The 23941-nt window shown below is 39.0% G+C and overlaps 1 protein-coding gene across 3 annotated transcripts in view; it reads left to right on the top strand.

Annotated features, from left to right (window-relative positions):
• The window catches only part of INPP4B (inositol polyphosphate-4-phosphatase type II B), a 301350-nt gene that overhangs the window by 30484 nt on the left and 246925 nt on the right, over positions 1-23941 (top strand). For all 3 annotated transcript variants that reach the window (XM_034771368.1, XM_034771367.1, XM_034771370.1), the window contains exons 4-5: positions 1594-1712; positions 3798-3914. In XM_034771368.1, coding sequence (XP_034627259.1) covers positions 1594-1712; positions 3798-3914 — 236 coding nt within the window. The remainder of the gene's footprint in view (positions 1-1593; positions 1713-3797; positions 3915-23941) is intronic.

Genomic DNA, 23941 nt, shown 5'->3' with positions numbered 1-23941 from the left:
GACATATCAGTGAGTCGGTGATCTTTTAAAGCAGTGGCTCCAGAAATTGCTGCTGAGTTGCTCTTTGGCTCTGTTGCTGTTATATCTGCCATTTCATGAGGTCATCATCATGTAGAGAAGTTGTCCGTATACTTACTTTCAGTACTAAGATATGGTAGGACCAGTGTGAGAGTGTCTAGCGATAGATTTCACTGGCAATCCAAATTTAAACAGAAACCGCAAAATACTCTCTGGGGCTTATGTTTTATTATTTCCAGGTTCTGATTTAACCATAATACAAAAATGATGAAAGTTTCTGTCTGCTTTCCTTTTATGTTGTCTACAAGGCATTCCAAACACAATAAACTCCAAACACACAGCAGAAAAATACAAACCACATTAGGTATGTTTTTGTTTCTCCAGAACTCCCCGTCTTGCCTTCTCATCAGAGCCAGGTAGCTAGCTTGTTTGCCTGCTCTGTGAGTAACCCAGCTCATCTTTAAGGTGCTGAGTCTAAAGGTCAGCTGCATTTAAATGAGTTCCAAGCTGGCAGTAACTCCCTGAGAACATCCTGAACCTTTGGTTGGAATTAATTTCTGCCTGGCTTGGCAGGGTTTCTAGGGTACCACTGGGGGACTGAAAAATCTATAAATCCCATCACAACCCACTTGTAGGAACCTTTCTTAACTGAAGAGAGCTGGATGGGTTCCCTCCAGTTCTGGAGCCAATTCATGTCCCCATTGGCAATGCTGGTTGCTGCTGAGCAGCTCAACTGTGGTCCCCCTCCTCAGCACTGAAGGAAGTCAGAGGCACTGTTTTTGCAGCCCTTTCTGCTCTTTCTATTAGAAGACATGAGAGACTGGGTCTGGAAAGTAAACTCACTCACTTGCATGGCTATGTGAAGCACTAATTGCATAGTTTCAGCTCAGACTGAAAACTCATTATTAATTAAAAACTGAATTCCTCCATATTTATCCAGTAAAATGAGTTTTAATAATGATGTGTTATAGCCAGAGTGCAATTATTCTTCCCATTTATATCTGTCAGTCACTGACAAACAGTTGATTTTTATTGTTGCTTTTAAAAATGTAGATTTTTACCCTGTGATTAATACTAATCACGAAATTGATAATGTGGTGTTAGAACATCTAAACCAGTGTAATCAGTGACAAATTTTAATTGGTTTAGAATTTTCCTGAAACAGTGAAAATACCATAAAGTTTGTTAGACAAAAGATGACCAAGTAAGGCTGCCTGAGAGAGATTTCATGGCAAATTAGCTGAAAGCTGATGTTTTAACTTTGAAGTTATCCAGTGTCACAGAGCGTGCCTGTGCGTGCGCATGTGTTCGTATAAAAGAGCTGATGAGCCTCTGGCAGGGAAGTCCTGCAGAAGCTGCAAATGTGGTTAGTGGAAATGAAATCTCAATTCAGCTCTGCAGCATGTGACTTCCTATTTCTGTAAACTACTTCCCAGGGACTTCCTCTGCTAAATCAGCTCAAGTCTTTCAGAAGTTTAATCCAGAGCTATAGTTTAGTCTGCTTTGTCCCATGTCAGAGTTTTCTCTCAGATTTGTTTTTAGAGGTTTTTTTTTTTTCTCTTGTGCCATTTCCAGCATGCAAGGATCTAGTGGCTACTGCCCGTGATCGGAAGCTGAATACATTTGTACAGATCTCAGTAGTACATCCAGCAGAACAGACTTTGACGAGATATTCAAGCACTGAAATTGTGGAGGTGAGCTTCCTTTTATTACATTACCATTCTTTGCTAAATTTCATATTATTTCCTTAGAAAGTGAATGAACAGCTGAAACAAGTTAGTGCACAGTCTTTAGTAGGCAAGCTTCACTGTAGAAATTAGCAAAGCATACCTGAGAATGTTCTGCGGTTCTTGGCATGTAACCAGGAAAAACAGTGGGAAATGAACTTGCCTGTTCATGAAAGGTCTATTTTTCCAACAGGAGACATAAAGAATAGTCTGGTTCTTCAGACATAGCTTTAGAGTGAGCTGGAGAATATTTGCTCTCATTAAGAAACAAAACTATATAAAAATAAGCTAAAATATGAGTGCAAACATTTTAATCACAGACGAATGTAGTACACATTATGTAGTGTTTTCTTTTCATTTTTGTTTTATTCTCCCCTCAATTGGAAACTTGACATTTTTGCAGGTTTAAAAGTGTGTGTTTGTTTTTTGATCGGAAAAGGAGAGGTATGTATAGATTTAATAATAATCTGCTTTAAATTTGTAGCAAAAGTTGCACGGTTGCTTTGCTAGTGCTTGTATTCTCTCCCTTTCCCCCCCAATTTCAGTTTCATAAATAGTGAAGTTTATATTTACTATGATAATTACGTAAGTGAAACTATGTAGAATAAACATAACTTTTCATGTACAAAATATTGGAGAAGATTATTAAAAGCAAGATAGTGTCACCCCAAATACAAATTCAGAATTATTTTAACAGATAAACTGAGCTGTTTGATAAATCTAAGCCATAGGAATGTTTCATAAACACTTTGTGTGATCTTCTGATTCCAGCTGACTGCTAATTCAGTTGTCATGATTTGAACCATCAGCCATCCTGAAACTGCATCATTCAAATAGCCTGCAACAGATCAGGATGGTTCAGTGCAGACTGTCTAGCTTGATGGTACTGTTGTAGGTGGAATAGATGATTCAGACAGAAGTAGACTCATTTTCTATTATGAAGATACGGATTCTGAACAGCTCTGAATTTGTCATGTTCACGCTCTGGGTGTCTGTGGTTAGGACACTTCCTTTTTAGTAGTTGGTGGATCATTAAAATGGAAGGTACACCAGACAAATGTTATGTGAGTTATGCTAAAAACTTCCTCTCAATTATTAGGAAATTTAAAGATATCTTTAATTTTCAAAATACATTTAAAGTTTGTTTTTAGATAGAAAGTTTTTATTATGTTTATGCCAAAGAAATGACAACAATGGCGTCATATGGTATGTTTCAAAGTTTTCATATATTAGAACTTACTAACGTTGCTAGTGCAGCGCTATTTTAAATTGCTAGAGCTAATCAGAAAACTACCAGTTTTCTGGATTCCGTCATACACCACTGTTGTATTATTTTTTTAAAAGAAGATAATGTAATATCCAAAGTCTGTAGCCTAAAAATAATGTTTAGGGGATTGCATATTTTTTACTATACATTTTGAACTGGATATTTAGCAACGGAAAGTCTACTTATATAGGTATAGAGTTATTTTATAAGTCAGTCTGAGGTAAGTTTGGAGTTGAATCTGCAAAAAACAATGCTTACATTTTTAACATTAGAAGATAATCATTGGGTAAGAAATTGAGTTAAATGTCAGCATGATACTTAAGCTGATCAATTTTTTAAAAATCGTGTTGATGTTATTGTGAGCCCTTTCTTTTGGGTGATTTAATCAACCAACATCTTCAGTTGTTTGCACAAATTATATCTATGTCCACAGTAGTAACTGTTAGCCTTAAGGAAACGCTTTTATAAAATGTCTTTCTTGAAAATGAATTGTCTATCACTGAGCACTATTAAGAGTACTGATGTATGGTGACAGGGCCACATGAGGGCATTTGTCAGCATCTGCATATCTCAGAAGCACCTCTTTTCAGTATGATTAAGTTTTTATGCTATTAAGTTTTATGTTGCTGACTTTGGTAGCATTTGGCAGTTCAGGTTTCTCTTTACTGTAGCAGATATATTTCCTTTAGAACTCCATAGTTTCTGCACACTCGTCCATAATTACATACTGCACAGTACACAGCTGCTACCTTACTGAATCTGAGCTGTTTACTTGTGCTATACAGGGAACAAGAGACCCACTGTTTTTGACTGGTGTGACATTCCCACCGGAATATCCTATCTATGAGGAGACTAAAATAAAACTAACCGTCTATGATGTCAAAGATAAATCTCAGGACACAGTAAGTATCTAGCTCCTTTTCTTGCATAAATATTATTCAGACTTTTTCTCATTATGTTTGCTTCCTCTCTTCCTCTCCCCTCCCCCCCCCTCCCCCCGGTTTAGTAACATTGGAAACTGAAGACTATATATGTTGATTACTCAGAGTTGCTTTTGCTTTATTTCTAAAAATATCTTTACATATTTTTCATGATGGTTAGAAAAGTGGAGAGAAATTGACAGGAATGTTCCTCTCCCCTCCCCCACCCCACTTCAGATGGACCATGTACTGTTATTTAACTTGTTCTATGAAACTGTGTAGGTATTTCTGGGGAAGAAAAGGTTACTATTGTGTGCCTTTTTTTATTGCTGGCAGAGAACATATGGAATAGATTGAGATAAGAAGACTGTAAATAATCTTTCCAGAAATATGTTACTGATCATATAATACTAGTCATGTAAAACATAAAACAATAGTAAAGCCTGTTATTTGAAGTTTAAGAAAGGTAATGGATAATCACATTTTGGTTTAATGTTTTGCATATTGATATCTGTATCTCTCCCAGCACTACCATTGTGATCAATAGTGAAGGGTACAAGGCATACTGTATGACACAGGAAAATCTAAATTAAATCCTATAGGACCAGATTGAGACTGTGAGTGGTTACTTGCATGAATAGACTATTGAAATCAGTGGAAGTGCTTATGTGAGTAATTAATCACTAATATGAATAAGGGTTGTACAAGCTGATGTATAGTAACAACAGTACCCAAGTTCATTATCTAGAGTCCTCAGGTAGAAAATAAAAATACAACTTAACTATACCCTGATGGTGCCACAGGAGTTACTCACATGAATAAAGTACTCATGTGCATAGGTTTTTCCTTAAAAAGAAAGAGAGTGATGTTTGTTGTTTCTACACATGTAATTTCAGTTAGATCCAACAGAATAGCTGGGAAGAGTTTTGGCCCCTAAAGATCTGTTTTCTTTTGAATGTGGGGTGTATTTTAAAAATAGTGTTTGGAATTTGTTGTATCTGTATAGATTTCATAGATCAAGGTTCAGGGATAACAGGGTTCAAAAAAGAACCAGATAAGTGTATGAAGGATAGGTCCATCAATGGTTATTAGCTAGGATGGGCAGGGATGGTGTCCCTAGCCTCTGTTTGCTAGAAGCTGGGAATGGACAACAGGGGATGGATCACTTGATGATTACTTGTTCTGTTCACTCCCTCTGAAGCACCTGGCATTGGAAGACAGGATACTGGGCCATATGGACTGTCCCAGTATGGTCATTCTTATGTTCTAAAGTTATTTCTAATATATTAAAGATATTGAACCAATATAATGATTTATAAAATTGAAGTATTAATTTAACATAAACAGTTAAAGGGTTTTTTACAGATTGGGCACAGAAATCTGGGCTTGCTGCATCAATTACAAATGTTTAAAAAAATAGTTTGAGCTCCAACTCCTCTTTCATTGCAGATTAAGCATTGTGTAAAGGGGAATAAATGGTGTTCCTGCTATTTCCCAATCAGTACCACTGTCATTCTCTCTGAAAACGTGGGTGAGAAGTGGACAGGTAGGGATGAGGATTGGGTAGTAGAGCCTTGACTATGCCTCCTCCTCATCAGTGCACTAGACAGAGTGGCTGAGTCAGTATGGTGGGTAGTAATAATCGGCTGCTGGTATGGGCACAGTGCTTTCCCTGCACTGCTCCTTGAGTGACACAGCTATATGCTACCCTTTATGCAGGGCAGAGTGCCCAATCTAGCCCATATTATTAACATCACTTGATAACTAGTCCATGTTTTTTAAAACGAGTCCATAGAATTCAATACTTCTCTGTGCTGTAGAATTCTACAGGATAGTTCAGAGAAATTCTTTCTCTTTCTTAAATTCCATAGGTTTTTAATTTCATAGACCATATGACATTCCTGTAGAACCACATTTCATTCCTACTAAATTGCTATTTTAAAAACTTTATATGTTACGAATATATGTAGCAGTTGTAACCTACATTATTACAACTGAGGCTCAACATTACAAAAAATAAATAAGTTGTGAGATGTATCATATCTGAATCTTCATAGTGTGGACCACCCACAATGTGTCTTAAGGTTCCAGAATGACTGGAAACTTACTTACATGCTGGCAAATAAGCTAGAAAAAAAATTAGTGATTTGTCTGTACTTCTATATGGCACAAAGCAGAGGTGATCATGTTTGCATCCATCAATGAACAAAGTTGATTTTCAGACCAGATAGTTGGAAGAACAAAAACCAAAGCTGCTATCCTGAAACATCTTAGTTATTCTTTTGTTGTTTCTCCTCCACTTCAGTTGAGGCTGAAATAGTTCTAAGAAGATAAATTTAGCATGTATTAAAGTTTGTTGAGTGTTGGGATTTAACTTTCAGAGCTAAATGGATGGGAGAATATTCATTTATTTTGCCCAACCCCCCATTCTATCAAAATAGATGTTGGCTCTCATTTTCAAACTCTCTTGGTTTCTAGCATAATTCAAAAACTGACGGTCAAATTTTGTTCACATAAGTAGTCACATTGAAGACAGAGAGTGCTCCCATAGTGAGACTATCAGAATTTTTTGGAGTGTGCTGTTATAGTTGCCCTTTTTGAACAGTTGACTCAAAAAATTCGGAGATTATCCCTGCAAAGTCTGTGTTCCTGAATCAGAAAACAGACAGTTAACTTCTCTCTGGCCTGCCATTTAACTTTCATTTATATAACAAGTGCAGTTTAATTATATTTAAGTACTGTGCAGCTGGTACCACATTTATTGTACTTGACACGCTGAGTGTTCTAGCCACACTTTTTTACATTTTTTTTGTGCATCTGTCTATTATGTTGGCCACAATTACATTTTGGCTGTGTGACATTTTCTATAATCATAACTTTTTAATATAACGAAACAGAACCTTTGTTGTTTAAAAGGTCTAGGTTAGGAAGAATGTTTTGTTAATGAAGGTTTTCATACAGATGGAAATTTCAATAAAAATAAGGCTATTTCTACTTTACTTTGAAGATGTAGCTGGAATAAAGAAGTTAATACAATGTGTTCAGGTTAACACTGAAATTCAAAAGCTATAATTTTAAATTTAGCAAGCAAAGCCATGCATACAAGGCACTGGCTGCTGCCACATTCTGAAAAATGTACAGTGACATGTGTTTCCACATCACAAAGATTTTCTTTCCATATTGCCATAAGCCAGTTTATTTATGTTTCACTGACTTAAGTCGGACTGTCTTTAAGATTTGATAGTTGAGTTTTGTCTTAATGTTTGGGTTGCACCTGTTCTATAGATCATTGTACTAGAAAGGCATAATATGCAGTGTTTAAAATACTGGGTTTTCCCTTTTAATATAGGCATACAATTCTTAACTTTAGCAAAGGTTTTTTAATGGATTTCAGGATAGCATGTCCATGTTTGCACAAGTTGGTCTAGTAAATTTTAATGCTGAAAGGTATCAGAGGGGTAGCCGTGTTAGTCTGAATCTGTAAAAAGCAACAGAGGGTCCTGTGGCACCTTTGAGACTAACAGAAGTACTGGGAGCATAAGCTTTCGTGGGTAAGAACCTCACTTCTTCAGATGCAAGTAATGGAAATCTCCAGAGGCAGGTATATATCAGTGTGGAGATAACGAGGTTAGTTCAATCAGGGAGGGTGAGGTGCTCTGCTAGCAGTTGAGGTGTGAACACCAAGGGAGGAGAAACTGTTTCTGTAGTTGGATAGCCATTCACAGTCTTTGTTTAATCCTGATCTGATGGTGTCAAATTTGCAAATGAACTGGAGCTCAGCAGTTTCTCTTTGGAGTCTGGTCCTGAAGTTTTTTTGCTGTAAGATGGCTACCTTTACATCTGCTATTGTGTGGCCAGGGAGGTTGAAGTGTTCTCCTACAGGTTTTTGTATATTGCCATTCCTGATATCTGACTTGTGTCCATTTATCCTCTTGCGTAGTGACTGTCCAGTTTGGCCAATGTACATAGCAGAGGGGCATTGCTGGCATATGATGGCATATATAACATTGGTGGACGTGCAGGTGAATGAGCCGGTGATGTTGTAGCTGATCTGGTTAGGTCCAGTGATGGTGTTGCTGGTGTAGATATGTGGGCAGAGTTGGCATCGAGGTTTGTTGCATGGGTTGGTTCCTGAGTTAGAGTTGTTATGGTGCGGTGCGTGGTTGCTGGTGAGAATATGCTTAAGGTTGGCAGGTTGTCTGTGGGCGAGGACTGGCCTGCCTCCCAAGGTCTGTGAAAGTGAGGGATCATTGTCCAGGATGGGTTGTAGATCACTGATGATGCGTTGGAGAGGTTTAAGCTGAGGACTGTAGGTGATGGCCAGTGGAGTTCTGTTGGTTTCTCTTCTGGGCCTGTCTTGTAGCAGGAGTCTTCTGGGTACACGTCTGGCTCTGTTGATTTGTTTCTTTATTTCCTTGTGTGGGTATCATAGTTTTGAGAATGCTTGGTGAAGATCTTGTAGGTGTTGGTCTCTGTCTGAGGGGTTGGAGCAGATGCGATTGTACCTCAGTGCTTGGCTGTAGACGATGGATCGTGTTGTGTGACCGGGGTGGAAGCTGGAGGCATGAAGGTAGGCGTAGCGGTCGGTGGGTTTTCGGTATAGGGTGGTGTTAATGTGGCCATCGCTTATTTGTACGGTGGTGTCCAGGAAGTGGACCTCCCGTGTAGATTGGTCCAGGCTGAGGTTGATGGTGGGGTGGAAGCTGTTGAAAGCATGGTGGAATTCTTCCAGGGCCTCCTTCCCATGGGTCCAGATGATGAAGATGTCATCAATATAGCGTAGGTAGAGAAGGGGCATGAGTGGACGAGAGCTGAGGAAGCGTTGTTCCAGGTCAGCCATAAAAATGTTGGCATATTGTGGGGCCATGCGGGTGCCCATAGCGGTGTCACTGGTCTGGAGGTATATATTGTCACCAAATTTGAAATAATTGTGCGTGAGGATAAAGTCACAGAGCTCAGCAATAAGTTGTGCTGTGTCATCATCAGGGATACTGTTCCTGACAGCTTGTATTCCATCTGTATGTGGGATGTTTGTGTAGAGAGCCTCTACATCCATGGTGGCTAGGATGGTGTTTTCTGGGAGGTCACCAATGCATTGTAGTTTCCTCAGGAAATCTGTGGTGTCACGGAGATAGCTGGGAGTGCTGGTGGCGTAGGGTCTGAGTAGGGAGTCCACATATCCAGACAGTCCTTCAGTGAGAGTGCCAATGCCCGAGATGATGGGGCGTCCAGGATTTCCAGGTTTGTGGATCTTAGGTAGTAGACAGAATAACCCCGGGGCTCTAAGGGTATGTTGATTTGTTCCTGTGTTAGTGTAGGGAGTGTCCTGAGTAGATGGTGCAGTTTCTTAGTGTATTCCTCAGTGGAATCTGAGGAAAGCGGCCTGTAGAATTTGGTATTGGAGAGTTGTCTGGCAGCCTCCTTCTGGTAGTCAGACCTGTTCATGATGACAACAGCACCTCCTTTATCAGCCTCTTTGATGATAATGTCAGTCTTTTTGGATAGACTCAACAACTGGAATTAATGAGGGGCTTGTAAAATACAAACAGCCATCCTAAGGTTGCATTCCCAGAGCAATAAGAAACAGGAAGCATACAAGGCAAATAGCACATAGCACATTCCACCTGACTTGAATCTCTCATTTCTTTTATCTCAACATCTCCGTTTATTATTTACAGCAACAAATAAAAATAAATCAAATTATTAAGCAACTTTAATGAGAAACTGGGAAAAATATGTTTCTGATTGTAAAGCATATTTTAAAAGGGCAATATCAGCTTGTTTAGGCGAAAAAATTATTTGCCTTTAGCTGTTCTTTCTCATTGTGGCTCTTCATGTCTCAATCTCTCAGTAAATAGTCACAATTTGAATTAAAAGACACAAGAAGTTGTCAGTCATTTGTTTTTATTTTTAATTTCTTGCTATTACAAATATCCCTTTTAATAATGAATTGCATTGGGTAATTGGAAATTAAGAACTTCTGTGGTATAAGAGGCATTTTAAGATAAGTCAATTTTGGAGCCAAATCCAAACTGACAGTGTTCCATGTTCCCTAGTGGGCTTTGATCTATATCACAAAACCACCACACACTTTGGCACAATTTGCTATCTCTGCTAAAGAGGCCCAAGGCTGGAATACCAGAGATGTTGCAGATCAGGATTTGACACGCATTAGCAGAGATGTATGTGAAAGCTTGCACATCACCTGCCTGAACTATGCCTGCCTCTCGCAATTGCTATTCGTTCCTCACTTTTGTGAAAACACATTCACAGAAAAGTTTATTTTTTTTTAAACTACAAGAAGTATTGAAGTTGATAGGCACAAAAGTTCGTGCTCTTTTAAAGAAGAATATTAGTTTTTTTAAAAAAGCTTCATTTTAATTATCTGTAAAAGAGTAAGGCAGATAAATCTCACGCTGAGGCTCCCAAAAGAGCATAACACTCTCCACCTGGATCTTGTTTGGATTTGACCCAATTGTACGCAGCTTTGTTCAAACAAGTCTAGACATTGCAGACATTTGGGAGATTTCCTTGGTGATATGATATGTGTACTTACCAAAAACGGCATCATGAATTGCTGATACCTTACACTTCTTCCTGAGTAAATTATAGGAAAGTCTTATAGAAATTGACTAGAAATTTAAAAGGTTACCAAAAGGAGCCGACACATGAGGAAATAATTACTGACGTCTTCATAATTAAGTGTTTCAATCTGTAGTGATTATAGCTAAAAACCAGAACGGTATTTACATGTAGGCCAACAATCTGATCCAAACCCATTGAGGTCAAAGTATTTCTATTGATTTCAATGAGCTTTGGATCAGGCCCCAAATGGTCCCAGGCCACAGGCAGTGATAAATGAGGGACAATGTCCATTGGTGAAAGGAGGAGAAAAGGGTTAAATAAATGTTTTTTCCTAAAGAAAATTCCATTTTTTTCTTTTGGACTCCTTTGGTGGGAGTCTAATTATCTGGAGTTCAGTCCTTCAAGTTGCTGAGCTCCCTTGTTGATGTGCTGAATGCTTCAAATTCCCAGTGGACATTGTGGCCCCGCAGGTCTTTTGAAGGGTCAAGGCCTTGGATTGTGTCCAGTTCATTCTTGATATTTTGTATATTTGTCAAATCGCAACAGGTCCCTGAGGAGTTAAGACATACAACTTTTCTTTTAAAAAGGGCCTGTTTACAGAGAAAATGTGTTGCTATTACCTTCTGTATTCACAGCCAAAGCATGTGTGTGAAACCAAAAAGAAGCAATTGTAAGTATCCAGTTAAATGATACTTTTTGTTCTAGCATCATATGTTATCTTTTATTCTTCATAAGGGTATTTCCATTTTCCATTTTTTCCCCAAAAACCAATTGTAGACAAAAGGAAATAATTTTAACAATTTTCCTACTGAATATTTTTTCCATTTCTTTGAGATTTCTGATCTGAATTCTTTAGCACCATGAAAGGTCAAATGTTGTTATTGTATTTATCTTCTCAAACATCTCCTACTTTTACAAAAGGGCATAAATCCACACAATATAGAGGAAAAACTAGAATTTATATGTTCAGAACTTAGCTCTTCAGTTAGAACAGCCAAAAATTTACAATCTAATGTAAAGTATTTTTAGACACAAACATTGAAAGGATAAAAACAATCATATTCTGAATGGCTGGAAGAGTCTGGAATTCAGCGATTGCTTTATTCTTGCAAAAGTAAGAAGCTGGGACCATTTTGAACATGCAGGCTAGTTGTCTTCTAAAGTATTGGATTATAAATTTCTGAAAGTAGAAAACGGTAAATTAAAACAAACTAGTATGCAGTTCTTTTTCCCACTATGTCTCTCTCAGAAATAATTACATTTTTTACAATCACAGATACATTTGCATCTGAAATTGTATACCAGTGGGTGAATAGTTGTTAAAAAGTCAAGCCAGCAAATGACAATTGTGGTATAATATAGGGTTTTCTCTTCCTGAGAAGAAGTATTCAGTAAACCACTCTTGGTTGAAATTCTCTACGCTTGCTCTGATTATGGAGCTGATCTTTTTGTTTTGTTTTCTGACTATGAATAGAATGGATCATGGAAGCCAGAAGTGAAAAAACTTTCACTTTTTAGTATGTTGTTTGATGAATTGTTTGTGGAGGGTAAGACACAAGCAGGCAGCAGTGATGACCATAAAGCAGTGGTAGGTGCAGAGAAGAACATGTTTATGACCTGTTTACAGAGTCTAATATTTATGCATTTGTTTCAGTTTTTATAGCATCTATCCGATGTAAATAGTTAGGTAATTCTGAAAATATTATCCTAAGTGACTTAGGAGCCTAATTCACACTTTCAAAAGTGTCTGAGGACTTGTCTAGTCCCGGGGAAGTTAATGTAAAATACCTAGGGGTCTGAATTTAAAGTTCTAAAGCGATTCAACATTAACTTCCCATGTGGACACTCTTATTAAGGGCTGGTCTAGACAAACAGTTAGTGTGTGGCAAGGTGGGGTGTAAATCTACAGTGCACTTAGTGTCCCTGTAGACTCTGCTGGTGTTCCCTAGTGCACACTGACTTACTCCTGTTTCTAAGTGGAGCAAATTAAAGAACACAAGGGAACGTTTAGTGCATAGCACCAGGTTCCACTTGGACATTTAGTGCACGGCATGCTGGAATGTTGTCGATTTACACTGCAGCTTGCTGTGCACTAAGTGTTAATCTAGATATGCCCTAAGAGTGCCTTTGTGCAGTTTAGATTAATCCACTTCCAAAGCTGTACTCTTAGTGGAGAGTAAGAGCATCCCCATGGGGATCTAATGCAGAATAGCTATCAGCACTACCTATTTCACACTAGTTATTCCATGGTTTTTTTCCCCCCCATGTAGACAAGCGCTTAGGAGTCTAAGTCTGACTGAAAGTCAATAGGACTTAGGGATCCTAAGTCATTCATGTGCTTTGGATAATTAACCTTTGGTGATTTTACAACATTAAAATGATCATAACAATATGTTTATGTAAAAATAAATAAAGCTAGCTGTACATGACCACTACCCTAGCTATTAACAGCTCAGTGATGATAATAAGAGTAGCTCTCAGTCCAACCCACTGTATTCTACCCATTTCTGCACTATAGCCCCCAAATACCTAGGAAAATTATGGGTGAGATGTATATATTGTTAGCTCTACTTATATTTCATGTACTGGAGTAGGCTCCATTTTCAGGTGGCAGATGCACAATGACTAGAAAGTGATACATAGTTCAGTGAATAAAATGTGGGATAGTTGGGATCATGTGGCTTATAGTTTAAATCTAGAAGAGGTGGCGTGTGTATCTTTATCTGTATAGAGGATACACTGTGAAAAGTCAATATTTAAATATCTATTAACATTCTCAAATGACAAATATGTATTTATAATCACACCTCTATCTTGAGGAAGTTTTTTTTCTATTTGCTGGGCTAATTGTTGCTGATATCCTTGTCTTTCCTGGTCCAGGATTCCTCTTAAACTGTATTTAATTATATCTTTTTGAGTATAGATTATACTCTTTATAGTCAGAGAAAGATGACAGATTTATTAAAGCAAACCCTAACTCCAAAGTGCAGAAGTGTATATTTGATCTGAGGGGGACAAATATTTCCCTACAGTGGAATTTTTGATCCAGATAACCATTGGTACAACCAGATGTTTGTGCTGAATTCATTTCAGGCGATATAAGGAGTCCAAAATACACTAAAGGTGATTAAATGTTAAAGTTACTAGAGGAAAGTTAAGTCATGAATAAATGTCTGATTTAGAGAGGAATTCCTCAACCCCCAGCAATTTCCCAGGCCATATGAAACTTGAAATGCCAAAAAATGCTAAATAAAATTTACTTTACTCAGCTATTAGCCATATTTTATTCTGTTTGAACAGTGGAAAACAAAGCAAAACATGAACATTTCATCCCTTCTGGGAGTTTATGAAGGAATCCTCGAAATAGAATGCAATTATACTAGTTCATTATGCGTTGCATAAGTGTGTTTATATTTAGTCTTTTTGGCATTTGTTTTATTGTGCCTTGGGACTTACGCTTTTTCTTCTGACTGGTTCACCACACTCCTAGTTTTCCATAGGAATCTCAAAGTGGGCACATGCAAGGATGTTTATTATTCTATTTATCTGTTGATATGCATTTCTGTAACTTACTGAATTACACTTAAAATTTGGAGTCCTATCTGCAGACTCCCTTGCATGTCCCCCTCCATCTCCAGCACCAGAAAAAATGGTTTGAATAACTGGTAATTCAAAAGATTGGTGTTTGTAAAATTAAAGTTCCACTGTAGTGTTTATTGTAATATCCCTGTTGGACCAATAAACTACATTAGTGCAAAAACATCGGGCAAAAGATTTTAGCTGTGCTTTTGGAGAGCTACAGACTTGTTTTTTACTGCAGAAGACTGTTTGACCATTAAACGTATTTGAGACTGTTCCTATTGAAAGGCAAAACTTCTACTGACCACAGTGGAGCAAGACCATGCATCATGACCACAGAAGTGTGGTTAGGCCAAAATCTAGCAAGCAAGGGGAAACTGACAGTTCTAGTGAGCAAGTGCCTTCTGCAGAAAGAAGGTTTAAAAAAACAAAAAAACACCACATGTAGCATATTGAGTTGGCTTGACCTGTGGCATTATATCCTGTTAGGGCTGGATTTCTCTTGTATTTCATGCACCTCATGGGATCCAGTTACGTGCAGCTGCCTGTATTGCTCTGTGTTTTGGCTATATATCCAAAGTTTGGCCTTCTGTCTACAAATGCTGTTATTAAGGAGGATGGGGGGAAAGTCAGTATGATTACATGCAGTGGACGTCAGGTCAGAATTCATCCCTATTAGCACAAAATTGTCTGTGTTTTTGTGTGTCGAGTGTATATGTGTATCTGTTCCACCAAAATTTGTGAGTGGAGCCAGAGGCAGTAATGAGTAGGGCAGCCATTTTCTCTGGCATGTTTCCCCCTTCACCCTTCAGAAAACTGAATGGGTATCTCAGAAGGAGTTAACGATAATCCAAGTGAAGTGGCTCCAAAAGTGTTTTTTTTGTTTGTTTTTGTTTTAAAGTCTTGTGCCATTGTGGTGCAAGGGACAAGAGCGTCTTCATCTTTCCAGCATCATCTGAGACATCCTAATCAGCAAAACTATTCTGGGGAGAGAGCAGCCATATGAATCTGAGTTGTCTTCACTGTCAATATTTGTTTTTATTTACTTTGCCAGTGAGATCACTTCAGACTGGATTGTCTGCCTCTATGATAGCAGAATTATGTCATGTGGGACAAAAGTGATTTCTTCCCTGTTTGAGCGTCAGCCAGTGTCTCACTGAGATCCTCAGAGAGCTTGAGTTACAGCTTGGATTTTGATCCATAACCTTAGCTGGTGAAATACAGCCTGGAATCCTGAGTCTGTTATTTTGACAGATTCTCAGTCCCTCCCTTCAGGAGGGTAACTGGATGGCTTCTCAAAAATAAGCAATTGCTAGGCCCTTACTCAAGAATGCCCCTATACGGAATGTCCCTTTTTTGAAAACCTAATTAAGACAGTTGTGATGAGGAAACACTAGCAGTTTCTGGGGTCCTAACTTCTGTCCGACTTTTGTCCATTCTAATGTTAGATTTGAGTATGAAAAGAGAGACCGCATTGGTCTCACTAGTCAGTGATCTTCACATGCTGGACAAAGAAATTGTTCATGCTCATTGTTTTAGATTTATCAGTAGTAGTCTTCAATAGTAGTAATTATGAGGCATTATGGACTTAATCAGAGATTTTTAATTACCCGAGTGGCTCTGTTCTTTCCTTCCTGAGGGCCCATTAGCATAGTATCTGATCTGCCCCAAGAGCGTTCTCACGTGGGGCTACCACAGGACTTCATTTTCTTACCCTTGTGGTTTAACATGTTTGTGAAGTGTTGTGAACTACTATGCTTTCAGTGTGCAGATGACAAAAAGCTCCATTTCATTAAACCCCGTTGGTGCAGCTTTTCTAGTGTCTAATCAAGACATCAAGAAGTTTAGATGTCGGCATGTTTTTTTAGATTCAGTTTGGATAAAGCTGAGATGACGTTGAAGGCATGGGGGAGAAAATTACAGGGAATAGAAGAGAATGTATCAGCTATCTTGATTGAGGGAATATGCGCTCCTTTTGTCATTTGGTCTGCAACTTGCTTTCCTGTGTATGCTAAGCTTTTTGGATGTCCAAGTACATACAGAGGCCAAGAATATATTTTTCCCTCTGTGCTTGGCGGAAAGGTTGCAACCTTTTGTTTTAGATGAAGAACTTGCTATAGTTATCTATGTCACCTCTAGCTAGAATTAGTGCAGGGCATTCTACCTGCAGCTACTCTTACAAGTGCTATCTTGTGTAGAATCCTTCAGCCCATGTATCAGTATTCAACGGTACTTTTCTTGGGAAGCATGTTAGGGAGCTCTGTAGTTTGGACAAAATTATTGTTAAGCCTTTTGACCTGACCAGGTAGCTAAAGTTTGAGGTCTTGCAGGTTGTTTCCATTAGTAAGAGAAATTGGTGATGAAAGTCAAGTATTTCTTCAATTCAGTCCTGTTTATTTACAAAGAACATACATAGTCTTTTTTGCCCTGAACACAATAGGAATCAAACAGCCGGAGAAAGTTTTGTATTGCTCCAAATCTCTTTCTAGTCAGCATTCTATCCCAAAGCTCTCCTTTCAGTGTTTTCTCAAAGTCATGGAAAAATGCCTCTCCAGCTGTGTCTGGGGCTTCCTTGCTGCCTTTTCTGTTTAACTTTTGTGATGTTTCTGATGCTTCTCTCTCAAAAACAGACACTCAGCTTCATTCAAATCAACCGGCATGCCCCTGCATTTGTTGTTAGACCCCAGGAAACTCCTTGGACCATGTGGCCCACCCACTGCCTAGGCTTGAGTCTCTTATAAAGCAAAATTATATACATTTTTGAAAGCAGCTTTTCATCTACAATGCATTATCCCATAAATTAACATCTATTGATTGACAATATATTGATACTTTCTGCTAACAATTCATAGTGTACAGAAATATAAGCCTACAAAATTTGAGGTCTGCTTTGAAAATCAGGCCTAATTCACTTGCCTAGGTCATGTAGCAAAGCTGTTGGGAATAGGACCCAGGTCTCCTACTTCCCAGTCCTTCAGTCCTCTCCAGTTAATGGTAGTGAGAATACCAGTATACTTAGCACTTGTATAGGCCCTTATATCTTCAGAGTATGTTATAAATCCCAACACTTCTACGAATAGCTGGCAGACAAAGTAAATGACTTCTCTAAGGCAACTGAAGAAGTCATTGTCAGAACAGGGATTAGAACCCAGGAGTCTCATCAGATTAGATATCGTGCCTCAAATTTACAGTAAAACAGGCAGTTCTAGCTTGAGTGCAGAAGGAGAGGTACAAAGAGAAGCATCAAGGACTGGAGTGACACAGCTCAGGTAAAATTAACAAGACAGGTCTTTTCTCTTAAATTTCTGTATTACTCCAGAGTGGATTAATGATTATACCTTCTGTAGACCCACCCACTGCCCAAGGCTGTGTTAGCTGCTGTGGAGCTCCATTTGCTCCCATAGAAGTGCACTACCAATGCTGAATTCAATACTTTGTATAAAGCCTTGTGGGATACTTTAAGTGTGAAAGGTGCCAGAAAAATCAAATTAAATATTATTCTATAAAAAACATTGAACCTGGGATTGTTATGGTGCTTGCTATTGTTCTGTATAATTTGCCATGTGTTTTTGTTTTCCTTGAAGAAAGCAGACTGGTGTATACCAATATTATCAATATGCACAATGTGCTGAATTGTGCAAATAATTTCTTTTCTTGCCTGTGACACTCTAAACAAATAATACTTAGCTATACATAGAATGGTGAATTACATTTTGCCTACCTAACACCAATGTAGTAATTTCAGGTAATTGTACAACACTTTATTTGTGGTTGCTCATTCATGTGATTTATATCTTTTTGGCTGGTGCACATTCCTAATTAATGAGTCCTAGGAACTATGAAAGACTGCCTACAACATTTTATTAGAGCCATTTAGCCTTTAATATTTCACCAAAAAATGTACAGTTATCTCTCTATTGGGGGAGGGGGGAGAAGGATGACATTTTTTATTACTGTTGAATTTAATGTAATATTGTATAATTTGTATAATCAGGAAGCAAGGTCAGTGAAATCACACTGAGTAACTGGAAAAAATGGATTGCTTTTGCTAACATTAATATGAAGAAGACATCCATTACCAAATGTTTTGATGATAACTTTTAAAATAAAAATTTATTCAGTAAATAAATGTATGATATACAGTTAAGTGTGTGGTGTTATGTATCAGTGAACCTTGCTGCATTTGCTGTGCACATGCATTGTAATGAGTTGCTCTATGAAACGATTAATATAGTGAATGCATTTAATTGGTGAATCCCCACATCTGAAATAAATGTTCCATGTAGTTTCAAGTGAAATCCTGCACAAATTGTGTGAAGGTTCATACTTTTAACTCTGGGTATAAAGATTGTAATCTAAAACTTACTGGGTTTTCTAAAAGCTAAAACTGCCACTGTTTTTATTTTGCTGAATTTTCTCAGGTCATTAGCTATATATACTTTTTATTATCATTAAATTATCTCCACAGACATAAATAAACACAACTATATTTTTGTGTATAATTTCTCCCTGTCTCCATTTAGACTCTCAGTTGATTTCAGTCTGTACTCTGATGTTGACAGAGGCACTGTTACACTCTAGTAGCAGCAGATTCCAGGTCTGTTGCCAGGTCCTAATAGAAATGCCCTAAGTTTTCTGACAGTTATCTGAGATATTAACAGTGGCACATTGTTGCTCTAATTGCCCCCATTTAATTGTGCAAGGAATAGTCTTAGTTGTTTTCCTTATTATTTTTAAATGGATTTTGAGGTTGATAGTTCTCCTGGATTAGCCTATGCTAAAATTTTAAGGCAAATCTTATTCACTCTGCTTAAGCAAATACTATTAAATTCATTGGGACTAGTTGCTTGAGTGCAAGAGCAACATTTGGTGCTTATTATTTTTATTAGGCCCTTTGCATGCCTTCTATAAAATGTTTGGAAAACAAAATCTCCTTTAAAATGTAATAAATAAAACATCTCTGTAGCATTTGATAACAGATACAATGGATGGAATGTCACTGAACTCCTGGAAATATGCCATAAGCATGTTTGCGCACGTAGCATGTGTGGCCACTTGTGGAGTCCCCTTTTGTGGGTAAAACTACATTGGGAACTCCTCTGCTGCAGCTGCCTCAGAGCAGGAATGTTAATATTTTGCATTTCTGTAATGCTTCATCTGAGGCTCTTGAAAGGCTTTATCAGTATTAATTAATAAAATAACCCTCATAATTCTTTCCTATTTTATTGAGGGGGAAACTGAGGCACATAGTATGCTACTGTCCTGAATGTCTGAAGGGTTAATGATGCATAAACAGTCTTTAGAAATTTAAGATAAGCATGGGAGCAGTGCATAGTTCTTACTGAGGCTGGAGGACGTAATTAAGTTTTGGTGAGCTGAAGGCCTGTTGAATTATGGCTGTTATTCTCTACTGCCTTGCACCTTGTGTCATTATTTACACTGTGCAAAGTAGATGTAAAGTTCTACAAAGCAGGAATCTCCACTCACTCACATCAGTGGTAAGTTCTTTGCACCCATTTTTCACTAGCTTTTGCACAAATGACTACACAAAGGGCAAGTCAATAAAGAATCCGGCCTAGAATGCCTTTCTGAGGGTAGGGCTAGCGGGGCCTTAAAGTAGAAACCCTAGGAACAAGCTAAACTCAGAAGAAAATTGAGATGAAATTGGATGTTTTATTTTTATATAGGTTAATAACAAAGCAGACCTCAGGAGGATGGTAAGTTTGAATACTAAATCAGTGTGCAGGTGCTCTGTGGGAAATAGCCTGTTTGCACGCCTGTATCGGCCTCAGTACATTACACCTGTGTACAGTGCTATTATCAAAATATATGCCAAAGTACTTTGCAAGCTCTGAGACAATTCCCAGTTGGTGTAAATTGGCACAACTCCCTTGAAGGCAATGCAGGTGCACCGGTTTACATTGACAGAGCACTTGGTCCTATATGTTGTATATAAGAATTGCTCAGTTGGCATTGAAATGCTGCCACTGCTGGGGGTAAGTGCAGCGATTGTTTGATGAACAAACAGCAAAAATGTGTAAAGTACGAACTGAAGAAATACCTTGTTTAAGCCACAGAGGGAATTTTTGTCTGGCAGAATATAGCTACTCAGTTAAGAATTTGGCTAAAACATTGGGATTAACGTTTTTATTCTTAAGTAAAATGCCATGGGCCTGATGGGCAAATCCTTAGCCTATGTAAATTGGCGTGGCTCTATTGACTTTCTCCTTTGCTTTATGTATTGGCTTCAGTGGTGCTATCCTGATCTACTCTCTGAGGATCTGTCTCTTGGACCTGCTGGCACTTTATGTCAGAGTAAGTGCTCAGGAGAATGATTTTATGTCTAATTCAAATGCCAAATAAATTCTATGAGTTATTTATGTTCCAGGTAATATGTAAAGCTGAGGTCCTGATAGCTTTGAAGGTGTGACCAAATTCCAAACTGAGCAATTACATTCTGCTGAATGCAATTCTCCTGGCAGTTATAAATATATTTAGCATTCTTCAAAATGGCATTTACAACAGAAAGTGATAAGTTTCCTGTACTCTAGCAGTAGCTGTATTTTCTCCAAGAGTTGGTGGCATTTCTACAAGGGAAGAATTGAATCGATGTATAGCTTAACTCTGAAAAGTGCTTTATGGGTAGGTTTCCCAAAGAGAAAACAGGACATAGCCCAGGGCTGGTCCAAGCCCTCCTGACCTCTCCCCTCCTGGCACGGCTAGGGTCGCTGGAACCCTGCCCCCCACACTAGGCTGAGGTCGCTGGCATTCACCCCCTGCACATTCCTCCACACCGCACCCCACTTTTTTGACAAAAGTTGGCATTTGTCCCCATTGCTCTTGCCAACCGATCCAGTTGGCAAGAGCAAATGGGACAAATGCCCACTTTTGCCAAAACAGTCAAGATGGCCGGGATAGGGCTTAAAAAAAGGGACTGTCCCAGCCAAAACGGGACATATGGTCACCCTATTTATGTGAACAGCTGTCTATGGTGAATATAAGAACATTAAGAGAATGTCAATTTAAAAAATTTAATTTGTATCCAGTACTTAGAAAAGTAGCTGGATGACAAGTCAGCAATTTATCCTTAATTGAAAGCGTATAGAAATTTGCTTTTAAAAAAAGAGAGGACCAACCTTCATGGAAACTGCTGAATACTCAAGTAAACTCAACAAATATGTTCACGTTTTGTATTTGTTTTTTGGCTTGCTAGAGCTGCTGTATCCGCAATTCAGGAAACATTAGAAAGTCATTAAAATATTGAATCAGATTGGATTTACCATAACAGCAGCTATTGATCATCGTGGATGCCAATATCACGAGTGTGGGGCTCCCAGTGTGACTGCTGTTGTGGGGTACAGAATGTCTGGATGCTGGTCCCAGCACAGAGGCAGCAAGTCTCAAGGTCTTTTAAGATACTGTATGGAGGCATTTTTGCCAAGAGAGTTCAGTCACCTGGCTGATGGGTTTTGAAACCAGGACAAAAATCTGTTTTTAATATAATTGGGCTCAATAACTCTGCAAAATTAGAAGATTCATTGGTCAGCCAGGAAAACCTTTGGATGGGTATGGAAGCTTGGATCTCTTGGGTTTATAGTTAGCCTGTCCAATGGCATAGGGAGAGCTACTGCTGTCAATAGTGTTGCCATAAGTGTGTCACAAAAACATTTCAGCTGACACTAGACCATTTTTATATTCCAAAAGGTCGCTAATATAAGTATGGAGTTTCCCTCACATTGCTATTGTCTGCAGTATCCTTGGAGGATGCAATATATATCTGAGTGTGATAAAAAGGCATTTATTGTTGGGTGTCTATGTCTGTACTCTATCCTTTTGAGATTATATTCACATTTCTGTGTTCTTCATGTATATTGTAACTCACTGTCATGTCATGTCTTGTCAGTTGTGGAGAAGTTCAGAATGGGATTCTTCTGTTACAACTTGGCAATTGTATTACTAAGCTGTGTAATTAACAATTCATTACAAGAACGGCCAGGTTCCATTATTATTGTATAGTGTAGAACTATATTCCCAATTACCCCTTCATACTATTGTCCTGGATATTTATATTTGTTGGCATTTAAATTAAACTCAACAGAGCATACAGGCCACTGATAGGAGGTTCAGTGAATCGGGACAACCTTTCAATGCACTTTTCAACATACTGGCCATTCTCATTTTGAGACAGGTGAAGCAATAATAAATATTTAGCAAAGGAAGTGTATTTATATCCAGAGCCTTTTAATAAAAGGATTAAGGCAAAGATCCACGCAGGTCGGTTGGCTCATATCAGCACTCTATTTTTTAAATATTGACAAACTTTTTATTAATGTTAACATGTTTTTAAATTATGTATGAAATATATTTTCATTTATCTCCATTGCTGAATCCAAGTGACAGTCTATTTGTAAATGATGTAATTTTTTGCTTCTAAATCTTTGTTCTATAGGAGCACTGGATAAAGGAAATTAAAAATTAATAAAGTGTTCGTTACAGCAATGAGAGCAGAGTTTCTAAAGTTAAGCCTCTATCAACATTTCCTTCATACACTCCCATTCCCAGAATTTTATAATTTGGGCATAAAAACTGGCTCCAGGCTGAATGTTGGAGAATTAAAGCTAAATTCTTATACCAGTGCACAGGGATTTTGATGGATAAATATCTGATTGTGGAGATGACAATATATCTCTCTTTTGGAGTAATGTTAGATGTTTTTTTTAAATTTGAAAAATAAATATTCAATCATTTGTAGTTGCTTTCTTTTATTCTTTTACCTTCCCATTTAAAAAATTTTGGTAGGGAGAAAAAATTGTAAAGAGGAAATGAAGAATACAGTGTAGGGAAGACAATATTGACCTCTGACTCATCCCTCCTTTATCATGATAGTAATATGGTATGTATTAGTGCTCATTTACATTTACAAGCGAGAAAGCATAGTTCATACATGATCTTAGACCATAGGGCCAAATGTGGTATTTTGGAAGTGGCTTGAGCAGAAGGTAGCATGGCACATCACCAAGCATCTCATTGCGCATTGAGTCTGCATGGACTGCACCATCCTAAAGATTGGTGCAACCTGCTCACTGTGGTTCAGACAGCCCGTTCCGTGGTCCCAGGGCCAGCTCCAGGCACCAGCCCACCAAGCTTGTGCTTGGGGCGGCACCTGGAGGGGGGTGGCGCGGCGCTCCGGCCCCAGGGAGAGCGGGGCCACGGCTGGGCTCGCTGCCCTTCCCCCGGCGCTCTGGCCGCCCTCCCCCCGGCCACTGGGGGGAGAGCGGCTAGCCCTGGCTGGGGCTCGCCGCCCTGACCCCTGCGCTCTGGCCGCCGGGGGGAGAGCGGAGCCCCGGCCGGGGCTCGCCGCCCTCCTCCCAGGGCTCCAGCCGCCCTCCCCCCCCGGCGCTCTCCCCCCAGCCCCCCCGGGCCCTGGCCCCCCCCCCCCCGGGGCCCCCGCCGCCCCCCCCCCCCCCCCCTGCAGGGGTGGGGGGGCGGCCGACGGCTTTTTTGCCTGGGGCGGCAAAAAAGCCAGAGCCGGCCCTCCGTGGTCCAGTGAGGATGGAGGCCCACTGGCAAAGTGTGGTCCTGAAACTCCCTAGAGTGAAAAGAATAAAGTTGTCACTGCAGTCCACATAAGTGGGGGGGATAGGTCCTTGTGCACTTTCCTTCTTCCCTGCAAAAGGCTGGGCACAATTTGAACTGGAATGGCTGAACTCTGTGTATGTGGTGGTGTATGTGTTTTAAGACAAAATCTTGTAGGTGATGTGTGTCATTATGTGAACTTGTATGTCGTGTAGTTGTAGCCGTTTCAGTCCCAGGATATTAGAGAGACAAGGTAGATCAGGTAATAT

The sequence above is a fragment of the Trachemys scripta genome, chromosome 5, assembly GCF_013100865.1.
Source record: "Trachemys scripta elegans isolate TJP31775 chromosome 5, CAS_Tse_1.0, whole genome shotgun sequence".
NCBI classification, from domain to species: domain Eukaryota; kingdom Metazoa; phylum Chordata; order Testudines; family Emydidae; genus Trachemys; species Trachemys scripta.
Note: the sequence above shows the minus strand (reverse complement) of the source record. Positions and strands in the feature narration are given on the sequence as shown.